The sequence below is a fragment of the Anoplophora glabripennis genome, unplaced genomic scaffold (assembly GCF_000390285.2).
Source record: "Anoplophora glabripennis isolate ALB-LARVAE unplaced genomic scaffold, Agla_2.0 scaffold98, whole genome shotgun sequence".
In the NCBI taxonomy this organism is placed as follows: Eukaryota; Metazoa; Arthropoda; class Insecta; order Coleoptera; family Cerambycidae; genus Anoplophora; species Anoplophora glabripennis.
The window spans coordinates 1,201,319-1,226,770 of NW_019416280.1; the positions used below are offsets into that span (position 1 = coordinate 1,201,319).

General features: G+C 31.7%; 2 protein-coding genes across 4 annotated transcripts in view; one reads left to right on the forward strand and one right to left on the reverse strand.

Annotated features, from left to right (window-relative positions):
- Nucleotides 1-316: 316 nt before the first annotated feature.
- LOC108904943 (origin recognition complex subunit 3) lies at nucleotides 317-6,920 on the forward strand. Of its 2 annotated transcripts, XM_018707670.1 has the most exons (9): nucleotides 317-464; nucleotides 576-734; nucleotides 819-1,100; nucleotides 1,176-1,667; nucleotides 3,476-3,793; nucleotides 4,661-4,975; nucleotides 6,145-6,378; nucleotides 6,433-6,626; nucleotides 6,716-6,920. In XM_018707670.1, exons 1-9 carry the CDS (start codon nucleotides 432-434, stop codon nucleotides 6,816-6,818), a joined length of 2,130 nt encoding a protein of 709 aa, XP_018563186.1. In that variant the 5' UTR covers nucleotides 317-431; the 3' UTR covers nucleotides 6,819-6,920. The 2 variants fall into 2 exon arrangements, with proteins under 2 accessions (XP_018563186.1, XP_018563187.1); XM_018707671.1 differs by lacking the exon at nucleotides 317-464 and having other exon boundaries at nucleotides 659-734; nucleotides 847-1,100.
- Nucleotides 6,921-10,544: 3,624 nt separating this feature from the next.
- The window catches only part of LOC108904945, a 26,385-nt gene continuing 11,477 nt past the window's right edge, over nucleotides 10,545-25,452 (reverse strand). For both annotated transcript variants that reach the window (XM_018707672.1, XM_018707673.2), the window contains exons 3-5: nucleotides 13,935-14,063; nucleotides 11,753-12,025; nucleotides 10,545-10,989 (exon numbers count right to left, since the gene is read on the reverse strand). In XM_018707672.1, coding sequence (XP_018563188.1) covers nucleotides 10,909-10,989; nucleotides 11,753-12,025; nucleotides 13,935-14,054 — 474 coding nt within the window. In that variant the 5' untranslated portion in view covers nucleotides 14,055-14,063 and the 3' untranslated portion in view covers nucleotides 10,545-10,908. The remainder of the gene's footprint in view (nucleotides 10,990-11,752; nucleotides 12,026-13,934; nucleotides 14,064-25,452) is intronic.

A 25,452-nucleotide genomic window follows, 5' to 3' on the forward strand; every position in this document is an offset into this window, starting at 1 on the left:
GTAATATTTCAGTAAACGCTATTTGTGACTGCATGCGTTGATTGAAATATAATATTTCAGTTGTGATATTAATCATAAATAAGAGATGTCGCCCCAAAATTTCTCCTTATTTACATTTCACTTTAAAATAACAATTCTCGATATCAGATGTATCAAATTAGTTTTAAAATACCAAAATTTATTATGAGCTAGAAGAATCAGACCGTCTTTATTACATTACATTTATTTTATTTATGTAATTATTGGCAGCAGTGTTCAGCTGTTAGTATTTTTTAGATGTAGTTGGTAGATAGTAATTAGGGCGCGCGAAAACGTCAAAAACATTATTTATATTTTAGAAACTTGAGGAAATTATATAATTTTTCCGTAGTAACAATTTAAAAATAAATATATGTTTTTAAGTATAAAAGTGAAGTATTTGTTAGCAAGATATGGATGAAAATGAAACAGTATCTGTTTCAAAGGTGAATAACTAGCTTTATAACCTAAAAATTTAATAAGAAAAACATTTAATATATTATTCTTATTAATTTATCACTTATTGACGGTTTTTTATATTATAAATTTGTTTTCAGGGAGTCTTTGTCTTTAGAAACAATTTTAAACCACTTACGAAGAATTTAAAAAGCAAAAAGAAAATATCTGAAAGTAGTCATTTTGAAAGCGTTTTTTCAAAGAATTTATGGTACCAATCCTATATTTCCTTATGGAGTATATTAGAGGAGAATATTGAAGTATGTATTTTAATTTTATTTCTATATTGTACGAACATAACGTTTGGGTATTATGAATAACCAATAAACCTCTGTTCCTTTCAGACGTTAAGTACTAATATGTTCTCTTCAGTTTTAAGCGATTTATTAACATTCATTAAAAAGAGCCATGATACATTAATTGATGAAATACCAACAGCGGCTTTACTAACAGGAATTAACATGCCCGATCATGGAGCACAGTTTTTAACTTTATCTAAACAAATTCAGAAGACAATATCACCTCATGTTGCCTGTCTTTCTAGCCAAAATTGTCAGAGTATAAAATATTTGATGGAACATATGATAAATCAATTTATTAATAAAGGAGAATATTCTTCTGATGAAGTAAGTACTTCCTGCACATTTTCATTATTCATTTATATCGCATAATAAAATAGACAATTACCTATCGTCTTTCAGGGTGAACTACTGGTGGATGAAACTAAAGTTCAGTATAAGAAGACTCAGTTAACACTTCCAGTGTTAAAATGTTGGTATGAAGATTTATATAAAGAAAAACCGGTCACCTCACCCAAAAAAATAAGAATCAAGAACAAGAGAAAAGTTCTAGTCGTAATTATTCCTGATTTTGAAAGTTTTAATTCTCAAGTACTACAGAAATTTATATTAATAATCAGTTGGTACATAAAAGTGTTACCTTTTGTTTTCGTTCTGGGTATAGCCACATCTTTGACTACATTACATATGTCACTTCCTTATCAAGTTTCGTCAAAAATTAGTGTCCAAGTGTTCAACTCCCAACCATCGACAGTTTATCTTAATAACATTTTGGATGACTTATTTTTTACTTTGGATTGCCCGTTTCAACTGGGAGGAAAGGTTTTCAACCTTTTCACTGATATATTCCTCTTTTACGATTTATCTGTGAATAATTTTATTCAGAATATCAAGGTGAGTAAAAGATTTTTTTCTTAAATACAGGTATTGTTTAAGGACTGGCCAATCCCAGTACTTTTTTTATTTACAGATTTTAATGATTTTTTTTTTATTTGTGTCTTCTGAAGGCATATACCTAAAGCATTCCCAATCATTTTATAACTGCTACTAATTTATTGGTGTAAAATTGAGAGCAGTAGTATTATTATTGCAGATATTATTCTTTTAATGATAAAATTTCAATCGATTCACAATGGCCTGAATTATGAAGGTCTTCAAGTATTGGCAACATGTAAGAAACAAATACAGTTTTTAGCATAATTATAGTTTCTCTAAAATTCCCAAATGTTAATTTGACCATGATTAGTTAATCACAATAGTTTTGTAATGCTAATATGTTGAATTGACTGAATTTCAATTAAAAATTCAGTAGTTATTAACTCCTTTGTCATGCCAAATCTGTAGTATGGCGAGGTCATTCTTACTTTCAATCAGACACTTCAAAAGTTTGCAGAAAATATCCACAATTAGAAGTTACTTATCTAATTTGGTTAAAACAATTAAAATTGATCTACTTTTAAAAATTTTTAAATATACAACATTTATATCATATTTAGTACACATAAAGTAGTTGGGTATAAATTTTTCATGTACCATTGCATATTTGAAAAAACTGTGTGCTAATGCCGCTAACACATTGTTTTGATGTTTTAAATTTTAAATTTAAAAAAATATTGAAACCCAAATGTACACCTGAAGAGATATTTGACATTTGTGATAATTTCTAAAAAAAAATGTCAATATAATCTAAACAATTGTCCCAGCTTATCAAAAGTCCTGCAGGATGCTGATCCGGTTGGAGACTTATAGTAGTAGTAGTATGATTTAGTAGACGATAATTGGACGTCTATGATTTTTTTACAGAATGATCAAAACATTTTTTTTGCTTTTGAGAGAATGAACAGTTGTTAAACTATGTTTACATTTTTTTTCGTTAATATTAAACCACCGAACAAATCAGAACTCCAGAAAAACTATAGTTATGCAAAAAACATTAAAAATTTGTTTGTTCTTAAAGAATATTATATGGATATTTTTTAATTTTTCTTAGTTATTTGGAATACACTGTATATAGGTACTATATAAAAGTTAATATCAAATCACCTTGAATTTATTGCAATTTTTCCTGTAACAATATATAAGGCCCATTTTGCACGAAGATATCAAATGGGAAACCATGGCAGTACAACAATTAAGTAGTGCTGTCGATCAGAATGTATTTATTTAAAACACACTGTACACTATAGAGAGCCTTCATAAATGTTTACAAGCCACGTGACCGCCGAGCTTAAGCAACCCAACATTATAGACTGGTACTGTAACAAAAATTCCCTAAATCTTGGCATCACCAATATTAATGATTCGTTTACAATGAACAATGATAAACTGTTACGTCTGCGCTCAAAATAATGCGATCTCTAATTAACTGAATAGAATCTCGTGAAAAATTACACCAATCACACCTTATGAAACAGAATATTGTATTTTAATGTAATCTTGATTTTATTGTTTTAATTTTACCGAAATTTAATTGCCAACATGAAGGAAATAAAATTACTGTTCCTAACAAAATTATTGGTCACGTGGCTTGTAATCATTTTTGAAAACTGGCTTTTTGCCATTCTTTCAATAAATTAATAAGAAAAAATTAAAATTTGAACCTTTATTCACAATGAAAACAAAATTTATAAACATTTGAAATAAAAATGTTTACTATATTCAACAATTTAGAATTCGTTCAGTGAACATCAATTTATTTTCAGTATGCCATGGCTGAACATTTTTGTTATGGAAATGCTATGGCATTATGCAGTTTTGATAAAAAAAAAATCACACAAACTCTAACCAAATTCAGTCATGAAGATTTCGAAAATGTAAGGCGCCTCATATCATTTAGGAAGCTTGTAGAAAATGAATCTTATGAAAATCGAATCAAACTGTTAACTGATGATGAATATTTAAAGATAGTTTTAGAAGAAGAAATTAACAAAATTATAAAATATATCAGAAGGCTGCATATATTTTTAAAATGTCTATTAATAATGGTAGAAGATTTACCCAAAGCACCATTAGGAAAACAGGTAAGTAATTTATATTTTTAACTGCTAATAATATAATAATAAAAAGATCTTTTGAGAATTATTGTATAGTTTCGATTTTTGTGAAATATGTCTTCTGCCATGCCTCTTCTACCTTGAAGAAATAATCATCAAAATCTGTATCACTTAATTTTTGTTATGTTTTTAGAAAGAAATAATATGTACAAGACAAATACACATGCAAAATTTGTATTAAAAGTACATATTCTTGCCTGTGGCATTATCAAAATTTTTTATTTAATTTTTTATCAAAATCAAAATATACTTACAGAAAAAAATATATTTCTGGTCAAAAAAACAGCCTTTTGCAACAATATATCTTATAAATTGACTACATTGTTCAAAGTGAAATTGTGATTGCGTCCTACTCAAGTTTAAAAATTTAAAAAGCCTCATCTTGTAGATTTATTATCTCTTGAAGTTTGGAGATAAATTTTATTTCAAATAGTGATAATTTTTGTGTGAAAGCTATTTGAACTATTTCTACTAATATATTCAATTTACCGATAGCTACTTCGGAGGACTGGGGGCAGAGTGTCCTCAAAAATTTTTATAGAACTACTTTTCAAATTCTTATCATTTTTAATATATTCACACTTTTTAAAGTGTATTTGTATCAATAAAAAGAACCGTTTGCAAATGAATGAGTTCCATTTTTGTCATATTGTAGTAGTAATAACCTTAGTAATATTCATTGTGTCACTTCTCTTAAAAATTTGTAACAATCTTAAAAATGGTGATAAAAATTTAAAGAGTGAGTAGGTATTTTTTTGTAACTGAATAATTGAAATGGGGCTTTCACTAGAAAGATTTGAGCAAGTATAATACGTTTAATTATTGCTTTTCTAGGTTCGCGAATTGTACTCCGTCACGGTATCCAAAAATATTTCAAAAACTCCCGAGTACAAGGAATGCTTCCAGTTGTTAGGCTTCCAGTCCAAAGAAGAACTCTCTGTGAAACTCTCAAAAGTTATTGATTATTTGTCTCCCTTAATCAATAGTCATAGCAAACAAAATAAAATTAAGGATTTTGTGAATCAATTAAACACATTTTTAAATAATATGAATAATTTCAATATGAATGACATCGAAGAGGCTGTATTGGAAATTGAAAATGAAGACAATGTTATCACTGGTCAAATGGATAGAAAACAATTAAAAGAGGTAAATATTTAATATTTTTGTAGTACACAGAACTAAATATTCAATATTAATGATTTTTTTAACATTAATATGGCAGGCTCTTTTGAAAACATTTCATTGGCATTCAACTATAAATATTAGATTACTAATGGGATGTTGAATAAGTTCTCACTGGTTTTTCATGAATATTAATGTTTTATTTAAAAAAATTGTAAAAAACATGTCACTGAAAATATTCTCCATTGCTAGTTACTACTTTTTCCCATCTTTTTGCCAGGCATTATGCAGTTAAAACCACGTTAGAAAAACAACTTGTGTTTTGATACTATCCAAGAGTCAACACATTTTTTGGCATCTTCATAAGAATGAAGGTGCTGCTCAGGAAAATCATGTGCCATCGATCGGACAATGTCTGGTGAATGTGGCAGGGGGGGTAGGACTTCCCATTTAAGTGTTCCCAAATAGGTTTTCACCAGTACGGCAACATGTGGCCGAGCGTTGTTATGCTGCAATCACTTTGTCGTGTCTCTGCTTGTATAGCGGCCGTTTTTTCGTCAATGCTCGGCTTAAATGCATCAATAGTGATGCGGAGAAAAGGCTTGAAACCATGGATATTCTGCTTTAATCAATCGATGTTAAGACGTGGCCAGGCTTGCCCCACGATTTTCTCAACTTAGTATTATTTTTCATTGCCAGTTACTATACGATGCAAGAAACCTTTCCTTTTCTACCTTTGAAGCACCTTAATGCCTTCAAAAGTTTCAAAACTGTTGTGAGATCAACTCCTATCGATTCTACAAGTTCAGCCAGCATGTGACATGAGTCTTTATGAAGTAATGCCTCCAATTCTTCTTTTTCAAACTGTTTTGGTGCACCAGAGCTCTTTTTTTTATCTTCAACATTGAAAAACCATTTTTTTTAAACGTCTTAACCAATTTCTGTATGTAAGTCTCAACAAGAATTTTGTTCGGCACGAAATTCGACATGTTTAACACTACGAAAAAGGTAGTTTATGCTTCTGCGAAATAATTTACACTGAATTTCAAGCTTGCTTAGAGTACTTCTACATATATTGATGCATTACCATTTTTATAAGCATTCTTGCAGTTCTGGTGACGCCATCTATTGGAAAACAACGAGAACTTATTCAACGTTCATTATTATAACTAATTGTTAATTTTTCATTTCAGAAATTGTTAAGGATGTCTAAACAAACAGACAAACCTCTAAATAAGTATGAAAGAATAAGAAAGGACATAATTCAATGCATAAAAGATACTATGGATAAATACCTTATCGAACCAAATACATTTTATTTTCATGAAATATTTTTCTTTAATAACATCTCCATTCAGAACTATATCATAGGGGCACATCGCTCTGCAATACACAACGCCTTAAACGATCCTCACTATTACTTACAGGTAAAAATATTGTATTCTAATACACACGTGTCTTAATTCCCTGTTACATTTTAGTGCGCTTCATGTTGCGAAATACCAAACAATTCCGCCATAAAACTTACTATGCCGGACATCTGCATAGCTTACAAGCTACATTTGGAATGCGGGAAAATGATAAACCTGTACGATTGGTTGCAGGCGTTTCTTAGTATTCTTGATCCTGCGGATGTCGATAATGAGAGCAGAAGAGAAGTGAATCCCGAATTACAGTATCCTTCATATCATTTCTTAAATTGATATAATCTTTACATTCATCATTAATACTTAGTATTTTTCTTTTCCTTGACGTTTTTATTAGAGCTCGTTTCACGCAGGCAGTAGCTGAATTGGAATACTTGGGTTTCGTCAAGAGTTCAAAAAGAAAGGCTGACCACGTTACCAGATTGACGTGGGGTGGATAAATAGGAAAATAAGGCAAGGCTAATGTATTTTATATTTATTTTCTAAATTCTCTAGATTTCCAAAATATTGAATGATTCAATATTTTGCAGAAATTTAATAAATGTGTGTATTAAAGTAATTTTCAAAATACTTTACCTGATTTGATTATCCCATTATTCTTACCAACATGGACAAATTTTTCTTTATTTTAGAGCTATTAAAAAAAATATCGTTCTGTGATAATGTAATCCAAAAATCATTGAACGCTGCAATAATGATAATAAATTGCAATGGTTTTATTTTACAGTGATATTGTATAATGTGGCATTTACAGGGTTCGTAGTGGTCTGGAAAACCGGGAATACCGGGAAAAGTCAGGGAATTAATGATTCTTCATAAAAATAGGGAACAGTCATTAACATTATTGAAACTGACAGCTGCTATACAGCTCGTTGACAAATGAGGTTAAGTTGGTCGCTATAAGCTACTCCCTACGTCCAATGTGTCAGAGCCAACTTCGACCACGTTTTTATTTGAACGCTCGTTATATAAGTAAATAAATTTTTTCATTGAAAAAATGCAATAGCATAGGGTAAAATATACAGTATATTTAATGCATAAATAATAAACTTTGTTTATAACAAAATATGTGCAAATTAGGCAGTTGGCATTACGATATTTGAATTCCTTGGCTCGCAAGATGTCGGATTAAAAAAAAAGATCGAAATTGGTCCATTAGAAGCCGAGATAATGCAATTTTTTTCGTACCTTCACATTTTGAACCTCCGAATTCAGTCTTGGAGTGAAAGCCCATCTCCCCCACTTTTTGTGTTTTAAGTCACTTTTCGCGTGTGCAAGCGGCAGCTTCTCCGCTGATTTATCTATGTTGCCGATAACTTATGGATATGAAAATTTTTTCCAACTTAGAACTCAGAAAAACGAAGCCACTGGTTCAAAGATTATTGCTAAATTGTTTATAAATTAACGGTAACTGCCGATAAACTATGACCGCTTATATCTTGAGAATCAATGAACGGAATTTAACCTAAATTGCAAATTGATAAATGTTTAAAAATAAAAAAAAGTGTTAACTTTAAAAATTTACTGTGGTCGACCTAATCAACCGATTTCAGTTTTTCAAAAACCGTTTCAAAGGTTGAACATGTTAAATAGATTTTCAAGTATCTAGATGCCTTATTTGAGGCGAGGCTATGCAAAATTTTGAAAATTTGAAAAATATTTTTCAAAAAATTATTTTGCGAAAACTATCGAACCGATTTTAATGAAATTTGGTGTGTTGTTTTATTATACCATAAAGTCTTTTTTACCAAAATTAAAATGCCCTTAGAGCAATTTAAAAAATTTTAAATAATTATCAAGAAAACTTTATTTTTTTGCCTTTTTTCATCAATTATTGCTATTTTGCAACATCGGTAATAAATTTAAACATTTTTAACCTTCGTATATTGTGCAAAACTCAATTCTAAAACTTTTTTCCTTTTCATTATTCTTCCAAAATGCATAGGTTCCAGGATATAAGTACATAACTCAGATAAAATAGGTATTTTTTTTAAATTTTGTAAACATTTTTGCAATTTTGAAAATGTACACTTTTATTATGTGAGTTGTACTGAAGGTAATTCAGAAAAAAGTTGCTTGTCCCCTCTCACATCCAACTCAAAACAAATCCACCCTGATCTATTAGATTCAACTCAAACTCTGCTCACAGCCGGGTGAATTCTTTTATTTACCAAAAACAAATCAATTCATTAAGGAAAAGCAGTGCTCTTTGGCAGAAAATAAAGAAAAAATTGTTGGGAACTAGAATATAGTCCGAATCAGTAATTTTCACCTAAATTGAGTATCATGGAAACAGCATGGTATCGAGGCGGTGCTTATACAACCATCCACTTGACACACTCTGATAGGTCTAAGACCACATTCACCTCTCTTAAATCCCTATGTTTTTTTTTTTATTAGGGGTGTCTTAAAACAGGAAATGTACTTTGTGAGTATTGACAGTGAGGCACAACTGTGAAAACGATTAAAATGCTGTCCACAATTTGCAGAATAAAGAAATACTGAGAAGAGTGCACTTTAATTTTACAGAAAACGATGATCATATTGCACAGTACGCATGAGAGAACAATTTTGTACAATTTATCTCGTTTCTGTTATAAAATAAATTACTTTTTTTAACGATGTAATGATTTCAAGTTCGAATCGAAAATGCATTGATTGATTGTAATGATCTAATAAAAAAAATTGATTAATCCAAAACTGAAACAAATACAAACATTTTTTGAAAAAGCCTTCATCTTTAAAACAGAAAAATAGCTATAGCATGACCCTCCACAATTCGTGTCCTGTCTATGATGTGTTTTCCAATGGGATTGGACAGTGGATGGATAAGAATGGAAATTAACTTAGTTCACACAGCTGGCAACTGCTTTCTGAACTTCGGAGTCTTCCGATCTGATTGATTGGTCCTGTAGGGCCGAAGTTGGTCCTGACTAGGTGACTACGTAGCTAAATGACTACTTCTTCGAGTAGTGTCTAAGAATTGCCTTTTCATCTGTCATGTAGTCAATTTTATTAATATTCTTATTGTCCTATTTCATAGATTCTTGGTGGGGGGCTATTTATGCGTGTTTCGCTATTTACTAGAATAAAGAGGGGGCCGCAAATCTTGGAATCATTTTTACAACAAATAAAATAAATTCAACTCGGTTTAAATAAACATCAAAATATAACTGTTAATGTTAAATAATACCAGAAATTAAAAAACTAAACAGAAAACAACTAATACTTGTTTGCAGTAAAGCCAAAAAATTTTCCTTACAAGGACAATAATTTCTGCAAGAATAATTTACATATATTCTAGCACATGTAATATTTAATAATTAAAAAAAGTCAACAGGTGTTAAGTAACGTTACATTATAAAATTTCGTATGAAAAAATGCTAACATATTTAAGAAAAAAAACTGATCTAAAAAATAATAGCAAGAAAGCAGGATATTTTGAGGACGTTATAGTTTCAAATAATTTTCAATAAAATATTTGAACTTTTATTTTTTTCTTATTAAATTGATGACATGTTATACAGGGTGATTTCACTTTAAATACAGACACTGCAGGAATAGATTAGTTGCCAAAAAATAAGAAGAGCTTGCTCTATAAACTTTTTTCCTAGGGGATGTGGTATTCGAGATACAGGGAATTATATTTTCAGTCATATCTTCATATTACGCAGAACGATTTGAATGAAATTTATTACAGCACATTCACGTAATTAGACCTTTTATTGAATGTAATATTAACCTTGTAGTATTAATCAGTGGCGTGCTACTGAAGGTGCTGCCCCATTTCCCGAATGTAACATTATTTCTACGAAAAACCTCCAGTGGCGTATTTTTTTCTAAGGAAAATGGGGTGGCACATCCAGTAACACGGCACTGGTTAAACCCACAAGGTTAATATTACATTCAATAAAAGGTCTAATTAAGTGAATACGCTTTAGTAAATTTCATTTAATTCTGTCGGCACATTATAAAGATGTAGCATAAAATATATATATTTTTTTGTAAACTTTAACACCCTGTATCTCTAATACCGAGTCCCACAGAAAAAAAGTTTATGAAGCAAACTCTACTTATTTTTTGGTAATGAATCTAGTCCTGCAGATTCTGTATTTAAAGTGAAATAACCCTGCATAATAAACACGTTAATGAAATAAATAAACCAGTTAATGAAAATGAAATTTTATTCTCATTTTTACACTTAAATCAGCAGGAATATTATAATATATTTTATTCTCTTTATAGTACAACATTAATTAAATGACTTTAATAACAACACAGTTACCCTATAAACTTTACTATATTATTAAATATCTTATTGCACGTGTCATTATCTCCTTTCTTTAAAAGCAGTGGATACTATATCGGCAATCATTTAGTGTTCCATATATCTTCATATATGTATTACTTTTTTACTATATTCAGTCATTTGGAAACTCATTCCACAATGTCGCATTGAATAAATTAATTTGGGGTCACCCCTTAGCTACTCACAGTAGATTTCTAATTTTCATGATTTTGTACCAAGTCTTAAGCACTCCTGATTGTAATTCTACAGATGCTATAAAAAGCTTCCAGTGCATATGCAGCCACGGCAGCAAAGGCAAAATACTGGAAAAAAAATTGGTTCATTATTTTTTACATTTTCATACTTAATAGAAGGGAATGTCTCAGAAGTAAATGTGTTTTCAGCAAAGAGTGATGAGAGAAGTAAAAATTAACAGAATTATTTTCTTTAAACAACCTAATGTTTAAATTCCCAAAGAAAGGAATGCCAGATAATGAATGTTGTCACATTGACAATATTGACGATGATAATGTGAGCTACTAAATAAATCTGCCCTTGAAATTATATACAGTGTGTCCGAAAACTAAGCATATGCTAGGGATGATTTCATATCGATTCGACATAAATTGTTTTACCCAAAAATGCTGCCAGTTAGAAAAAGCTGTTAACAGTAAAAGCAGTGCTGTACATAATAATTATGTAAATTGTCAAATCCTTAAGACAAGTGTAAACTTGCTATAATTGATTTTTTCATATCATAATTTTATTGATATTCTACTAACAATAAGCTCAAGCCTTTAAGGGAGAAAAATATTTTGTTTAGCTCTGAAGGGAGATTTGAAAAGAAAACAAAATTGGGTAAAAAAGTGGCATACATATTTTTTCCAAAATAAATGTAAGCACTTAACCCCCACAGAGACGTCACTGATGATACAATCAAGTTGTAGTTTCAAAAAAAAAACATGCCTCCGGGTGAGGTGTAATGAGTTATTTGTATAATAGTAAAAAAAGAAAAGGTTTTTAAATTTTCTGGATATGATTTTTTTCTTCTGAAATTACTTTACAATAAATAATTATAATTCTTACCCCGGCAGTGTTGAAATATCCATTAATTAATCCTATGGTTACAAAGCCAGCAATAAGGTAAAACAATATCCACAATAGACAGTAGCCAAGTTCAATTTTAAACCATGGGATCTTACTCATTGTCGCTTCAATGATACGCACGAAGTGTAGCAGTAGTAATATACTGGTAATACATAACGCTGCGCCCGAGACAAAACAGTAATATACGGCTCGAGACAATTCGGTGTATCCTTCACTTGCTTGTATAAATATAAAACCCATTAAACTAATAATCTGAAAAATAAAATATTATTGTTAAAAACTAAATATTTATTTTTCGAATCCTCTTATAAATCATTTCATTTTATAAAATATTAATCTGAAATAAAGGGTTTTCCTTTAAGAGCGCTTGAACTTGAAATTAAAATAAAACAAGTTTTATAATGAGATATCATTGTTTTTTTTTATTATTTGAAAAGGTATTTGATTATATTCTGTATGGAACATAATATCGGCCAAGTGGCCGCCGCGGCTTTGGTGGATGGCACATATCCAAAATTTCCAATTTTCAATGACCATCTACTCGATCATATAAATCGGACTCGATTCATGGCATTGGTTATGTTGGCTTTTAAGGTGTCAATCGTCTGCGGCTTATTCACACAGATTCAGAGATCCGTGATTTAAAGTAGCCCCATAAAAAAAGTCTAACGGCGTTAAATTATATACAATCTCAGTGGCCAATGGCCAGTCGACGTCGCCGAAACGCGAGAAAACCATGCCGTCGAATTTGTCGTGCAGATCCGTGCAGATCCGCAGATTTTTCGTGTCCTGCATGGCACGTAGCGCCGCGCGCCGTTTTGTTGGAACCACCATATGACTAAATGTAACTAATTTAGTTACTCATATGGGAACCACATCGTTGAGATTCATTTATGCCACAAAAAATTAGTTATCGTCGACCTGTACCTCTCCTCGGTGACAGTTATGATGGCGCTAGCTTCATTTTGGAAGAATGACCCCGCCGAACCAAAATCTACACCAAACAGTGGCTTTTTCTTGACGAATTTTCAACTATGGATCTCATGTGGATTGTTATCTCTCCAAATGGGTCGATTTTGCCTGTTGAAATAGCTATTCATCCAAATATGGACCGACTCGATTGACTACCTCGGGTTATCCTGATATCCTGCAAGCTCTCGTGTACTGCAGAAATGTTTTTTGCAGACCTCACGTTTCTACAACTTACGGGGGTTATTATTTGCTGAACACGTTAATTTAAATTGGTCCACCAAATGACGAATAGTCGACTGAACCGGACAATTGTGTGCACCGCAAAAATCATGTAGTTTAATGATTTGCACGCGTTGTTCAACTGTGTAACTTTCCATAATGATTTTCCTACTAACATTAATTACTATAACCTCCAAATTTGACAGCTGCAGCTTCACCAACATGGCCGCAATACCCTGTCAAAGCGAGCACCCTATTGGAAATCCCTGTATGTATATGTGAGTGAAAATTTTCCGAAATACAATTTACGATTTCTGAAATTTAATCGACATTTTCTAATGTCTATCATGATTTCTAAAATGAAATTTACTAAAATAATACTGAAATTATGCTTTCTGAAAAAGAAAAATTATGTTAAAATAGAAAAATTTCACGAATACACTTGGTATCTAATAGCTAATGGACCGTACTCCAGAGTAGCTTTTTAAGATGAAAATAAATCGATTTAGGATTTAGATCAGGTTACTTTACTTCGTGAAATAGCTACTTTAAAAAACGTATTTTTATTTTAAGATAACTGCTTTCTTTTTTCTTTGTCGATCTTTTTATTTTCCCTGCCGTGTCGCGCTACAGATATATATCGATATATTTTCATCCAAAACAGTTAAGTATAGCTCATTCGCTTCTGGACACCTTGTATATCAGTAAATTAAAAAAATGTACACAGAAATCTCTTTTGAAAACTCATAACTCTAATTATAATACAATAGTGTATTTAACAAATTGAAATTTTAAAATAAAATATTTTAATATACATTTAAATAAATCAAATGTTACTATACTACTACTACACTATACCAAATGAAAGTGCTTTAATTTTTTTATGTGTTGAATTAAACACAAAAAAATATATATAAAAATTGAAAAATTTATTACTAAAAATCCGTAGGTAACTAGATAATATACGTACTATCTGTAATACTTTAAGTATTCCTCCTATACTGAAGGCATAAGATGCGTCAAATCTTATGCTAGATGTTGTGGATGGTGGAACTGGTGGAGTTGATGTAGTTGTATTTCCAGATTCCATTCTGAGATCCTAAAATAATATATTTTTTTTATATCATGCTGTTGAAAATTAGTATTATTCAGTGGCGGCTGATAAGGAAAGGGCTCTGGGGCGCCGCCCCCTAGATAGTTTCATAGTAAAAAAAATTAAATTTTAGTTACATAATTAAATAATTGATTAGCCTTATGGAACACATTAAACAGGAAATATTAAATTTGTAATATGCAGTCAGTTTAACTCGATTTGCAAAATTCGTTTGCAAAATTCTGAATAAGGTGCAGATAGCGTCATGTCGAGCGGTACGGGCGTGTCTGTCAATGGCTTAAGCTGTAAACGCCGTAAAGCTAAGTTAATTACGGGTGTTAAATGTGTAAAGTGTGACAATGTATTTCATACCAGTTGTGTTAAATACTATAACCAAAACGTAAAAATTTTGGATGACAAAAACACAGTAATTTGTTGTAACAAAGAAGCCACAGGGGGAATTGATGCTGAATTTTTTGACGCTATGGAAGAAATCAATAAATTAGATAAGACAACTGAAAAGGTCGTATATTTTTATATTATTAGACAGAAGGACACTTTAATTAACGAATTAAAAGAAAAAATTGATTTATTAAACAAACATATTGAATTACTGTCGAAAATGGTTCCAACGATCGTTCCTAAAACACCTCTGCAAAAAAGTAATTCTGATAAAGAAAAAGAAAAAAGTGATAACGTGAACGATCGATATATTTTACCTAAACAAAATACGAAGGTAAATAAAAAGACACTCTCGACTGAGATTTTAAAAGTTCAAACTGAACAAAAGTGCAATGAAATAATTAATTTAGCCATGACAGATCCTTCTGCTATACAGGATGATGTTACCCCGAACGTGACAGATTCTACTATAACTAGCACTCAGAAGAATACGAGGGACGAAGGAAATCGTCAAGAGAGACAAAGGATTGTTGGTTGTAATACAACGTCCGCTATAAAAGGGGTGCCGAAAGTCGTCCACCTTCATGTAACTAGGGTGGATCACAAAACGTCGGCGGACGATCTCAAATTGATGCTGAATGAATTTTTCCCTGAAGCACATTGCGTTTCTATCGCTCCGATGCAACCAAACGTATACTCCTCGTTTAAAGTATCTATTAATCAAGTAAACTTTAGAAGAGCAATGAATCCTAACATATGGCCCGTGGGTGCTTGTGTTAGCAAGTTTTTCCAGAAACGCCCTTCGAACCAGGGTGCAACGTAATGTTTGATCCTGACTTTTTAATAGTGAATGTTCGAAGTTTAAATGCTGAATCGGTTAATCACTTAGAGTGTGAATTTGTAAATAGTAATATTAACTATATTTGTGTAGCGGAAACTCATGATTCCGATGTCTCTATTATTACTAAGAATATTAGTGGCTTTATGCTAAGTAGTTACTATTGCCGAAAAAAATTTAAATGTGGTGGTGTTGCAATTTTTACGCGTAATGGTATCAATTGCTCAAATATTGTTCTGAATCGGTTTTGTATTGACAAGGATTTTGAGATTTGTGGTATTAATTGTACTTTAAGTAATAGAAATTTAATTATTTTAACTGTCTATAGATCTCCTGATGGAGATGTTCAACAATTTTTTAAACAAATTTTAAATACTTTAGAGTTTTTATACAAACCCAATGTTAATATTGTTCTGGCGGGTGATTTCAATATTGATGCTAGTCTTAATTCTGCAAATAGAACTGTGTATGATTCTCTTTTGTCATTATTGCAGAGCTTTGATTTGCATCAGGTGGTAGAGTGGCCTACCCGTGTGACGGATAACTCTTCCACTATCATTGATCATATATATACGAACTTTGGTGAATCTACAGTATGTGTTGTAGATAATAATATGTCAGATCATCGTGTTGTTCTTTTTGAATCATCTAGTCTACGGGACGAGTACAGTAAGCGTATCTCACAGTATAAGCGCAATTTTGGTGCAACCAGCACAGCATCCTTTGTGGAATCTTTGTCAATAGAGGATTGGTCATTTATCTATTCAGTACCTGATATAAATAATGCATACGAATTTTTCATAAATAAATTAATGTTAAATTTTAATAAATACTTTCCTAAAAAAAAATATAGTTTTTCTCTGGATAACAATAGTTGTAAATGGGTTACCGATGATGTAAAATTGTCTAGTAATAGACTGAAAGATTTATACATTTTGAAAACTAATTTTCCACAGCTCAATCAATTCTACATGCAAGCTAAAATCCGCCATAATAAATTAATAAAAAATGCAAAACGGTCTTATTATCAGAATCGCATATTCAGTTCAAGTAATATAGCAGGTGAGGCCTGGAAGGTTATCTCTGAGTTGTCGACGGGTGTGCCTGAACATAAGAACATAAGTCTTTTAGAAAATAAAATATTAGTTGAGAATCCTCATTTAGTGGCTGAAGTGTTTAATGATTATTTTATTAATGAGCCTAAAAATATAATTAATAGAATCACAAAGAAACAAGGAAAGGTCTTGTATCCGACATATAATAGTTATTCTATATTTCTAATTCCATTTTCAGAGGATGAATTATTGAATCTTCTAACGCTTAAACTGAAAAATAAGCGATCAGCTGGATATGATGAAGTGCCAATGTTTATTATGAAAAAGGCATTACCGGTGATAATCCAGCCGTTAACGTATCTAATTAATTTATCTTTTAGCACTGGTGTATTTCCAGAAAGATTAAAATTGGGTAAAGTAGTTCCCATTTTTAAGAAAAACGATCCCCAATTTGTTCAAAATTATAGGCCAATAACCATAACGTCATGTTTCTCTAAATCCTTTGAGTATGCGTTCTTGCATAGACTGTTACCCTTTGTCAATAAGCAAACTTTATTTTCCCCTAGTCAGCATGGATTTATCTGTGGTAAATCTACAAATACCGCTATCTTGTCACTTTTGGAAACTATCATTGATTGTGTTGAATCTGGCGAGGGTCCCGTTGGTATCTTTTGTGATATTAGTCGGGCGTTCGACTGTGTTCAGCATAATATTTTAATTAACAAGCTATTGGCATATGGTATTAGAGGCGTCGCACTTGATTGGGTGCAATCTTTCTTGAGTAATAGACCTCAGTATGTTTGTGTTAATCATATTGATGATATAAAAAAAGATAATATTGATTCTAATATTTTAATTAATAACATGGGAGTTCCACAGGGATCTGTGCTGGGGCCTATCCTTTTTCTTTTTTATAGTAACGACATTGACTCGGCTTCACCTGTTGCCTCTGTTGTTCGTTATGCTGACGACACAGCGTTTCTGTTTTCATCTCCATGTTCTGAAAATTTAAATATAATGTGTCAGAGCTCCCTGAACGAATTGTTGGCTTGGTTTGAAACTCACTGTCTTTTCTTAAACAGCTCTAAAACAAAGGCCATTAGATTTCATAATAGGCAAAATAACTGCCCGAAAATTGATGTTATTTTAAAAGACTCTATAATTTCTTCTAATTCAAGAAATATAAAGTTTCTGGGTGTTACGATTGATGAAAATTTGAATTGGAAAGAACATTGTTTCAACTTAATTGCTAAATTAAATTCAGTTAGTTATATGTTCAGGAGACTTAAAATGGTACTTACCAGCCATCAGTTAATTAGTTTATATTATGCACAGGTGGAGTCGAGATTGAGATATGGAATTTTATTTTGGGGTACGTCCACTTTGTCAAGTGATGTTTTTGTTGTTCAGAAGCGTATTCTGAGGTTGATTGCAAATATACATTTCCTGGATTCATGTAGAGATGTTTTTAAAAAATATAAAATTTTAACTTTGTGCAGTCTTTTTATTGTTGAGTCTGCTGTTTATGTTTTCATGAATAAGCAGAAGTTCTCTTTAAATTCTGAAATCCACCATTACAACACAAGGAATTGCAATAAATTCCGTTTACCCTTTTGTAAATATAACATTTCTCGCAAATCGCCGAATTGTCTGGCTATTAAAATTTACAATCATTTACCTTCTGAAATAACAGACTCACTTACACAGGGTGTTTTTAAGAGCAAATTAAAGAAGTTTTTATTGGAACGGTCTTTGTATGGTCTAGATTAGTTCTTTGCTGTAGATTACACCGGTACTGACAAATGACTAACATTTTTTTTTCTTGGTTGTAATATGTTAGTTTGTTCTTATTTATGTTCTATGTTTTTTTTTATATATGACTATTCCTATATATATATATGTATGTATATCTCCTGGAAAAATAAATGAATTTTGAATTTTTGAATTTTGAATACGTGGGCTCCTCGAAGCTCGCCTCTACATCTGTAAAGTATTTACAGCGGTGGTCATGGTTACCTTCGCGCAGCACTGAAAGTTGGAGTGGGAGTAATGCCTATTTACTATGCAGTTTAGGCTCCATTTAGTCCGACCGTAACCAAATAATAGCAATTCACCGTTTTTTTTTTCTTAATAAATGTACCTATTGTTCAAATGTGTTATAAAATAGTGTTACTTACATATTGTTTCTTGTATGTTTTTTAAAAGATTGTAAAAGTTTAAATATATTATAGCACTTGCAATGCTTCCGTTGAAAAATCAATGGTGCGAGTAATATCAAACTTTAATGAAAAAGTAAATGAACAGTTTATTTCGGACAAAAGCCGAAGAATGGGCTTTCACCATAAAAAATAAACCCATATTTGAATAGTACTTCAAATAAAACTACCCAATTGTATTTCATTTTTTTTTCAATTCTTTGTACCTAAATTTTTCTGCCCTCCCTGGTATGGAAGTCAAGTGCCGCCACTGGTAATATTAACCATTTCCACGGTTTTTTGCTATATTCAAGGTTATATGACGAATAATTTTTTTTTCTAAAAATCAATTACACCACTGAAAATCTTTCGATTTAAAAAAAATTTAATTTTTTGCCAAGATATCGTTAATTGAAAATTACTACTTCATGACCAAATTAAGAAATTTTGTAGGAAGCAGACCTAACGTATTTTTATGTTTATTGGCTTGCTGAATTCGAATCTAATTTCAATATTTTGCAACGACCTCACGTTTTTTAGATTTCCTAACCTAAATGGTCAAGGTGCAAGAATTTCGGCTATACTAAGGTTATAAACTGTTGTACACTATAACCGGCAGGCGCTGAAGTTTCGAAAAGTTAACCTAAGTGCGTCGTAACCTGCTTCTTCTAAATCCACGACAAGTCAAACTCAAAATTTATACTCGAAGCACCCCGTAACGCCATATAATTCCCACAGCAGGTTAACCTAAAGGTCCAAATAGTAGTAATTTTTAATTAACGATATCTTGGCGAAAAATTAATATTTTTTCAAATCGAAAGAAGGGTTTTGAATATAACCTTGAATATAGCAAAAAACCGTGTTTTTAGTTCCACATTTAGATTAGAATATCTCGGAAACCTAGGATGATGGGACTGATGGGTCAATTCTGAGATTTCTGAGACCAAATTCGGATTCAACGCATCAAAAACCTTCGGGAACGAATTGTCTGCTTTCTGGATTTTTCTTTTTTGAAATTTTGTCGGCTTGTGTTACTGACATGTTTATTTTACTGTTTTTTTTATATTAATAACGTTAGTACCTATAATTATAATTGTTATATTTTAGATAAATGTTTCTGAAAAATATGGATGAATTAACATGTATAATGTGTATGTATTTGTTATTTATTACCCTAGGTATTCCCTAAGGTACATCATACCGCTATAAATAGAAGTTCCTCTTGGTCCGTCAGTAATCGGAATATACACTTTAGATGATAGCCATTTAATTATTCGAGGAACTTTATATATATATGGAATGGAAATCTCAAGCTCTTCGCAAAGCAGTGTTTCTCATTGCCACAATTAAAATAATGAAATATTGTGCAATATAATTACGAGAATGTATCGAACCTATTATGTGTGTGTCACGTATACTTGCATACTGGAATATCATTGAAATTTAAAAGTAATTGATCATACGATTTTCTACAACTGAATAATGTAGATATAATTAGGAAGCATTTTACTAGAATATAGAAAAAGTCGACCAATCTACTATTTTTGCTGATAAAGTAATTTAGTCCTAAGCTAAAAATATTTTCAGTAAAAATGAAAGAGCGTAAAAGGAAGTTACTGAATAAGTTATGTTTACCTATAACTTCTCAGACTTTATAGGTACTTCTAAACTTCTACAAGGTCTGTTCAGAAAATAACCGAACGTTTTGAATTACGCGCTATTGGAGATATTTAGTGATATGCGGTTGACAGCATTATATTGCGCATAACTTCATATTTTTATATATTCATATATCATATAGTTTTCGTGATATTTTTATTTAAGTGCAACACGTTTAAAGGTGTAGTGACGAATGTTGAAATATATAATTTTCTGGAACAACGATGCAACGTAAAATTTTGCGTTAAACTGGGGAAAACTTTCACGAAAACGGTTCAACTTGAAACAAGCTTACGGAGATGGTCTTCTGGGTCGTACGCAATGTTGCGAATGGTTTTCATGATTTCAAAGTGGTCGTCAGTCAATTGAGGATAATCCTCGATCATGAGGGCCTTTGACCTCAACTGATGACTCCCACATTTAGAGAGTCAAAGATCTGGTGCAAATCGCCAATTGACTGTCAAAGAAATTGCAGAAGAGGTTAGCATCTCTATTGGGTCATGCCATGAAATTTAGACTAAAAAATTGAACATTGCAGCAAAATTGATTCCTCGTTTGATGAACGAACAACAGAAATAAAATCGTATGGACGTTTGTCGGCAACTCCTTGAAAAATCCAATGACGGTGAAACATTCATTCAAAGGATCATAACAGGAGACGAAAGATGGGTTTACGGCTACGACATTGAGACAAAAGTTCAATCATCAAAGTGGATTTTGATCACTGTTTTTTCGATTTTAATAGGATTGTGCATTTTGAATTCTTGCGTCAAGTTGAAACAGTGAACCGTGTGTACCATCAAGACGTTTTACACCGGTTACGTAAAACGTCATGGTTCTTGCACCATGACAATGCGTCCGCACACTCAGCTTTGTCAATTATTCAGTTTTGTGCCAAAAATCAGAATGTTGTCACCCTCCTTACTCGCTAGACCTGGCTCCTTGCGATTTTTTCTAATTTCCGAAATAAAAATCAGTGTCGAAAGAACGCCACTTTCAGACTATTAATGACGTCAAAACAAATTCGTCACAAATTTTAAAAGGTATTTCAAATTAACCTATCCAAGACTGCTTCACGAAACGGAAACACCGCTGGGAAAACTGTGAATATGGGAGGGTAGTACTTTGAAGGAGACGAGGACCAATAATGTATAAAATTAATAATAAAGTTTAAAAAATAAAGTTAGGTATTTTTTTAACATATGTCGTATTTTCCATGAAACAGACGAATATTCTAGTCTATTTGGACTTCACTTTTTTGGCCAAATTTGCAAATAAATTAAATATTTTTTACGATTTCGATTATTAAGAAAGAAGTCGTTGTATACCGAGAGTCCAAATGGGACACCAAGGTCAAAAGTAACAACGCCGATATCCTGAAAATTAACAAACTAATTCAAATGATCTTTATTTTTTTATTCATTTATTGTTTGTCTGTCCACCGAAGTTGAGTTCGAGCCATTAACAAGGGTGACAGAATCACCAGTGGCAGCTGGTGTTAAAAATTAAGATTTGTAATAGTTTGATAACGAAGCTTAAGAAGACCCATACCGTTTGTTGGAGGAAAAATAAAAAACAGTTGTTTATGTCTATCAGTTGATTACGAAAAAGATATTCTGCAAATATATATATATGGAACCCGTTTCGAGGTCCCAAGGTCGACAACCACTAATTAAAAAAAGATAATAAATATTTCGCAATTTTTCTTCATGAAACTTTTCTTTGTATGCCTAAAAACATCCCTTAAAAATAATATGGGTGCCATACTTTATTATCAAAATAAAATCAATTTAATTTTCGCCAACCGCAACTGCCGGAAGCGAATGCACCATACTTCAAGTTTTGTATTCTTAAATGAAACTAAGTATATTTAGTATGTAGAGACAGCCAATCCACTTTGCTTCGAGGTTTCCCGTTCGCCCGCTAATCTTAATTTTTAATAAAAAAAATTAAGCTGATAAGTTCGGCCAGGTTTGGTTTTTTATATATAAAATGTATGAAAAAGACCTAAGTCGAGAAAATAATTCCACTAATTATCTCTAGCCTACTGCATATATGTATAAGAAACGCGTAGGCAGCGGACAAATAAATAAGACTGTCCCTAAACATAATAGATTTGGAATCAAGTCTTAGTAAATTTTCTTCCCTAAAAGTTATCGGCCTTCAAAAGAATTTGTTCTTTTCTTTTTTTTAAGATAACTATCACTTTTAAAATTATTGCAATGAAATTTGATATACAGTTTTCTTTAAGCAACCGAATTTGATATTGACTCAATTTTTACCTAGAACATAACTAACAATAAGAAGAACCTTAAACAGTTTTTTGGGTTTTTCTTAACATGATTTTTTGTTACTAGTGATTTTGAAATATGTTGCGGTAAAGTTACAATCAAATGAAATGTTTTTACTATGTATCTCTATTCATTTCTATACAATTAAAAGAGTCAATGTCTACTGGAATATAGGTGTTTGGACATAAGGGGTGTCCCAAAAGAAATAGCGGATTTCATATGAAGAAAAAAGATGGTATTAATTAAAAAGTTGGCAAGTTTTTACATATTTTTAAGGGTAGACATTGCTTTTAAATATGAAAGAGGATATCGGATAGATATCCCCCGCGACTCATTTGGCACACTCGGCCTTCTTTTCAAAAAAAAAAATTATATCACGCTTTCGCATACCTTCGGTTGAATTTCGTTGATAACTTCTGCCTTTATATCCATAAGTGATATTCATTTGAGCAGAATAAACTTTGAACTTTACGAATCCCCTCAGGAATAAGTCGTATGGCATAAGTGACCAAGTCACTCCACTGTTACGTGAGACGTGTCGTCCATCTAATTTCTGACGTAACAAGTATTAGTTAGTTTCTCGTATGGCAGGTGGTACCATTCTGCTGGAATCATACGTCATCCAAATCCATGCCATCCAAATGAGACCACAAAAGGGTCAATAGCATCTCTCGATATCGTTCTCCATTGACAGTTACTGCGTTTTTCCAGTCTCATTTTTATAAATGATGGGACCAATTACTGCACCGGCGTAAAATACACATCACTCACTCTTTGGGTATGCAGTGGTCGTTCTTGAATGACCCGAGGATTCTCTGTCCAAAATTCGACAGTTTTGCTTGTTCACATACCCACTAAGATGGAAATGCGCCTCGTTGCTAAACNACGCGTAATGGTATCAATTGCTCAAATATTGTTCTGAATCGGTTTTGTATTGACAAGGATTTTGAGATTTGTGGTATTAATTGTACTTTAAGTAATAGAAATTTAATTATTTTAACTGTCTATAGATCTCCTGATGGAGATGTTCAACAATTTTTTGAACAAATTTTAAATACTTTAGAGTTTTTATACAAAAATATTGTTTTTCTCTGGATAACAATAGTTGTAAATGGGTTACCGATGATGTAAAATTGTCTAGTAATAGACTGAAAGATTTATACATTTTGAAAACTAATTTTCCACAGCTCAATCAATTCTACATGCAAGCTAAAATCCGCCATAATAAATTAATAAAAAATGCAAAACGGTCTTATTATCAGAATCGCATATTCAGTTCAAGTAATATAGCCGGTGAGGCCTGGAAGGTTATCTCTAAGTTGTCAACGGGTGTGCCTGAACATAAGAACATAAGTCTTTTAGAAAATAAAATATTAGTTGAGAATCCTCATTTAGTGGCTGAAGTGTGTAATGATTATTTTATTAATGAGCCTAAAAATATAATTAATAGAATCACAAAGAAACAAGGAAAGGTCTTGTATCCAACATATAGTAGTTATTCTATATTTCTAATTCCATTTTCAGAGGATGAATTATTGAATCTTCTAACGCTTAAACTGAAAAATAAGCGATCAGCTGGATGTGATGAAGTGCCAATGTTTATTATGAAAAAAGCATTACCGGTGATAATCCAGCCGTTAACGTAGGTATCTAATTAATTTATCTTTTAGCACTGGTGTATTTCCAGAAAGATTAAAATTGGGTAAAGTAGTTCCCATTTATAAGAAAAACGATCCCCAATTTGTTCAAAATTATAGGCCAATAACCATAACGTCATGTTTCTCTAAATCCTGTGAGTATGCGTTCTTACATAGTCAATAAGCAAACTTTATTTTCCCCTAGTCAGCATGGATTTATCTGTGGCAAATCTACAAATACCGCTATCTTGTCACTTTTGGAAACTATCATTGATTGTGTTGAATCTGGCGAGGGTCCCGTTGGTATCTTTTGTGATATTAGTCAATATGGTATTAGAGGCGTCGCACTTGATTGGGTGCAATCTTTCTTGAGTAATACACCTCAGTATGTTTGTGTTAATCATATTGATGATATAAAAAAAGATAATATTGATTCTAATATTTTAATTAATAACATGGGAGTTCCACAAGGATCTGTGCTGGGGCCTATCCTTTTTCTTTTTTATAGTAACGACATTGACTCGGCTTCACCTGTTGCCTCTGTTGTTCGTTATGCTGACGACACAGCGTTTCTGTTTTCATCTCCATGTTCTGAAAATTTAAATATAATGTGTCAGAGCCCTCTGAACGAATTGTTGGTTTGGTTTGAAACTCACTGTCTTTTCTTAAACAGTTCTAAAACAAAGGCCATTAGATTCCATAATAGGCAAAATAACTGCCCGAAAATTGATGTTATTTTAAAAAACTCTATAATTTCTTCTAATTCAAGAAATATAAAGTTTCTGGGTGTTACGATTGATGAAAATTTGAATTGGAAAGAACATTGTTTCAACTTAATTGCTAAATTAAATTCAGTTAGTTATATGTTCAGGAGACTTAAAATGGTACTTACCAGCCATCAGTTAATTAGTTTATATTATGCACAGGTGGAGTCGAGATTGAGATATGGAATTTTATTTTGGGGTACGTCCACTTTGTCAAGTGATGTTTTTGTTGTTCAGAAGCGTATTCTGAGGTTGATTGCAAATATACATTTCCTGGATTCATGTAGAGATGTTTTTAAAAAATATAAAATTTTAACTTTGTGCAGTCTTTTTATTGTTGAGTCTGCTGTTTATGTTTTCATGAATAAGCAGAAGTTCTCTTTAAATTCTGAAATCCACCATTACAACACAAGGAATTGCAATAAATTCCGTTTACCCTTTTGTAAATATAACATTTCTCGCAAATCGCCGAATTGTCTGGCTATTAAAATTTACAATCATTTACCTTCTGAAATAACAGACTCACTTACACAGGGTGTTTTTAAGAGCAAATT

Coding starts and splice junctions, on each gene's coding strand:
- LOC108904943 (XM_018707670.1), top strand. CDS start 432: ATGGATGAAAATGAAACAGTATCTGTTTCAAAG. Junction 735..818: donor TATTAGAGGAGAATATTGAA/GTATGTATTTTA, acceptor TGTTCCTTTCAG/ACGTTAAGTACTAATATGTT. Junction 3,794..4,660: donor AAGCACCATTAGGAAAACAG/GTAAGTAATTTA, acceptor TTGCTTTTCTAG/GTTCGCGAATTGTACTCCGT.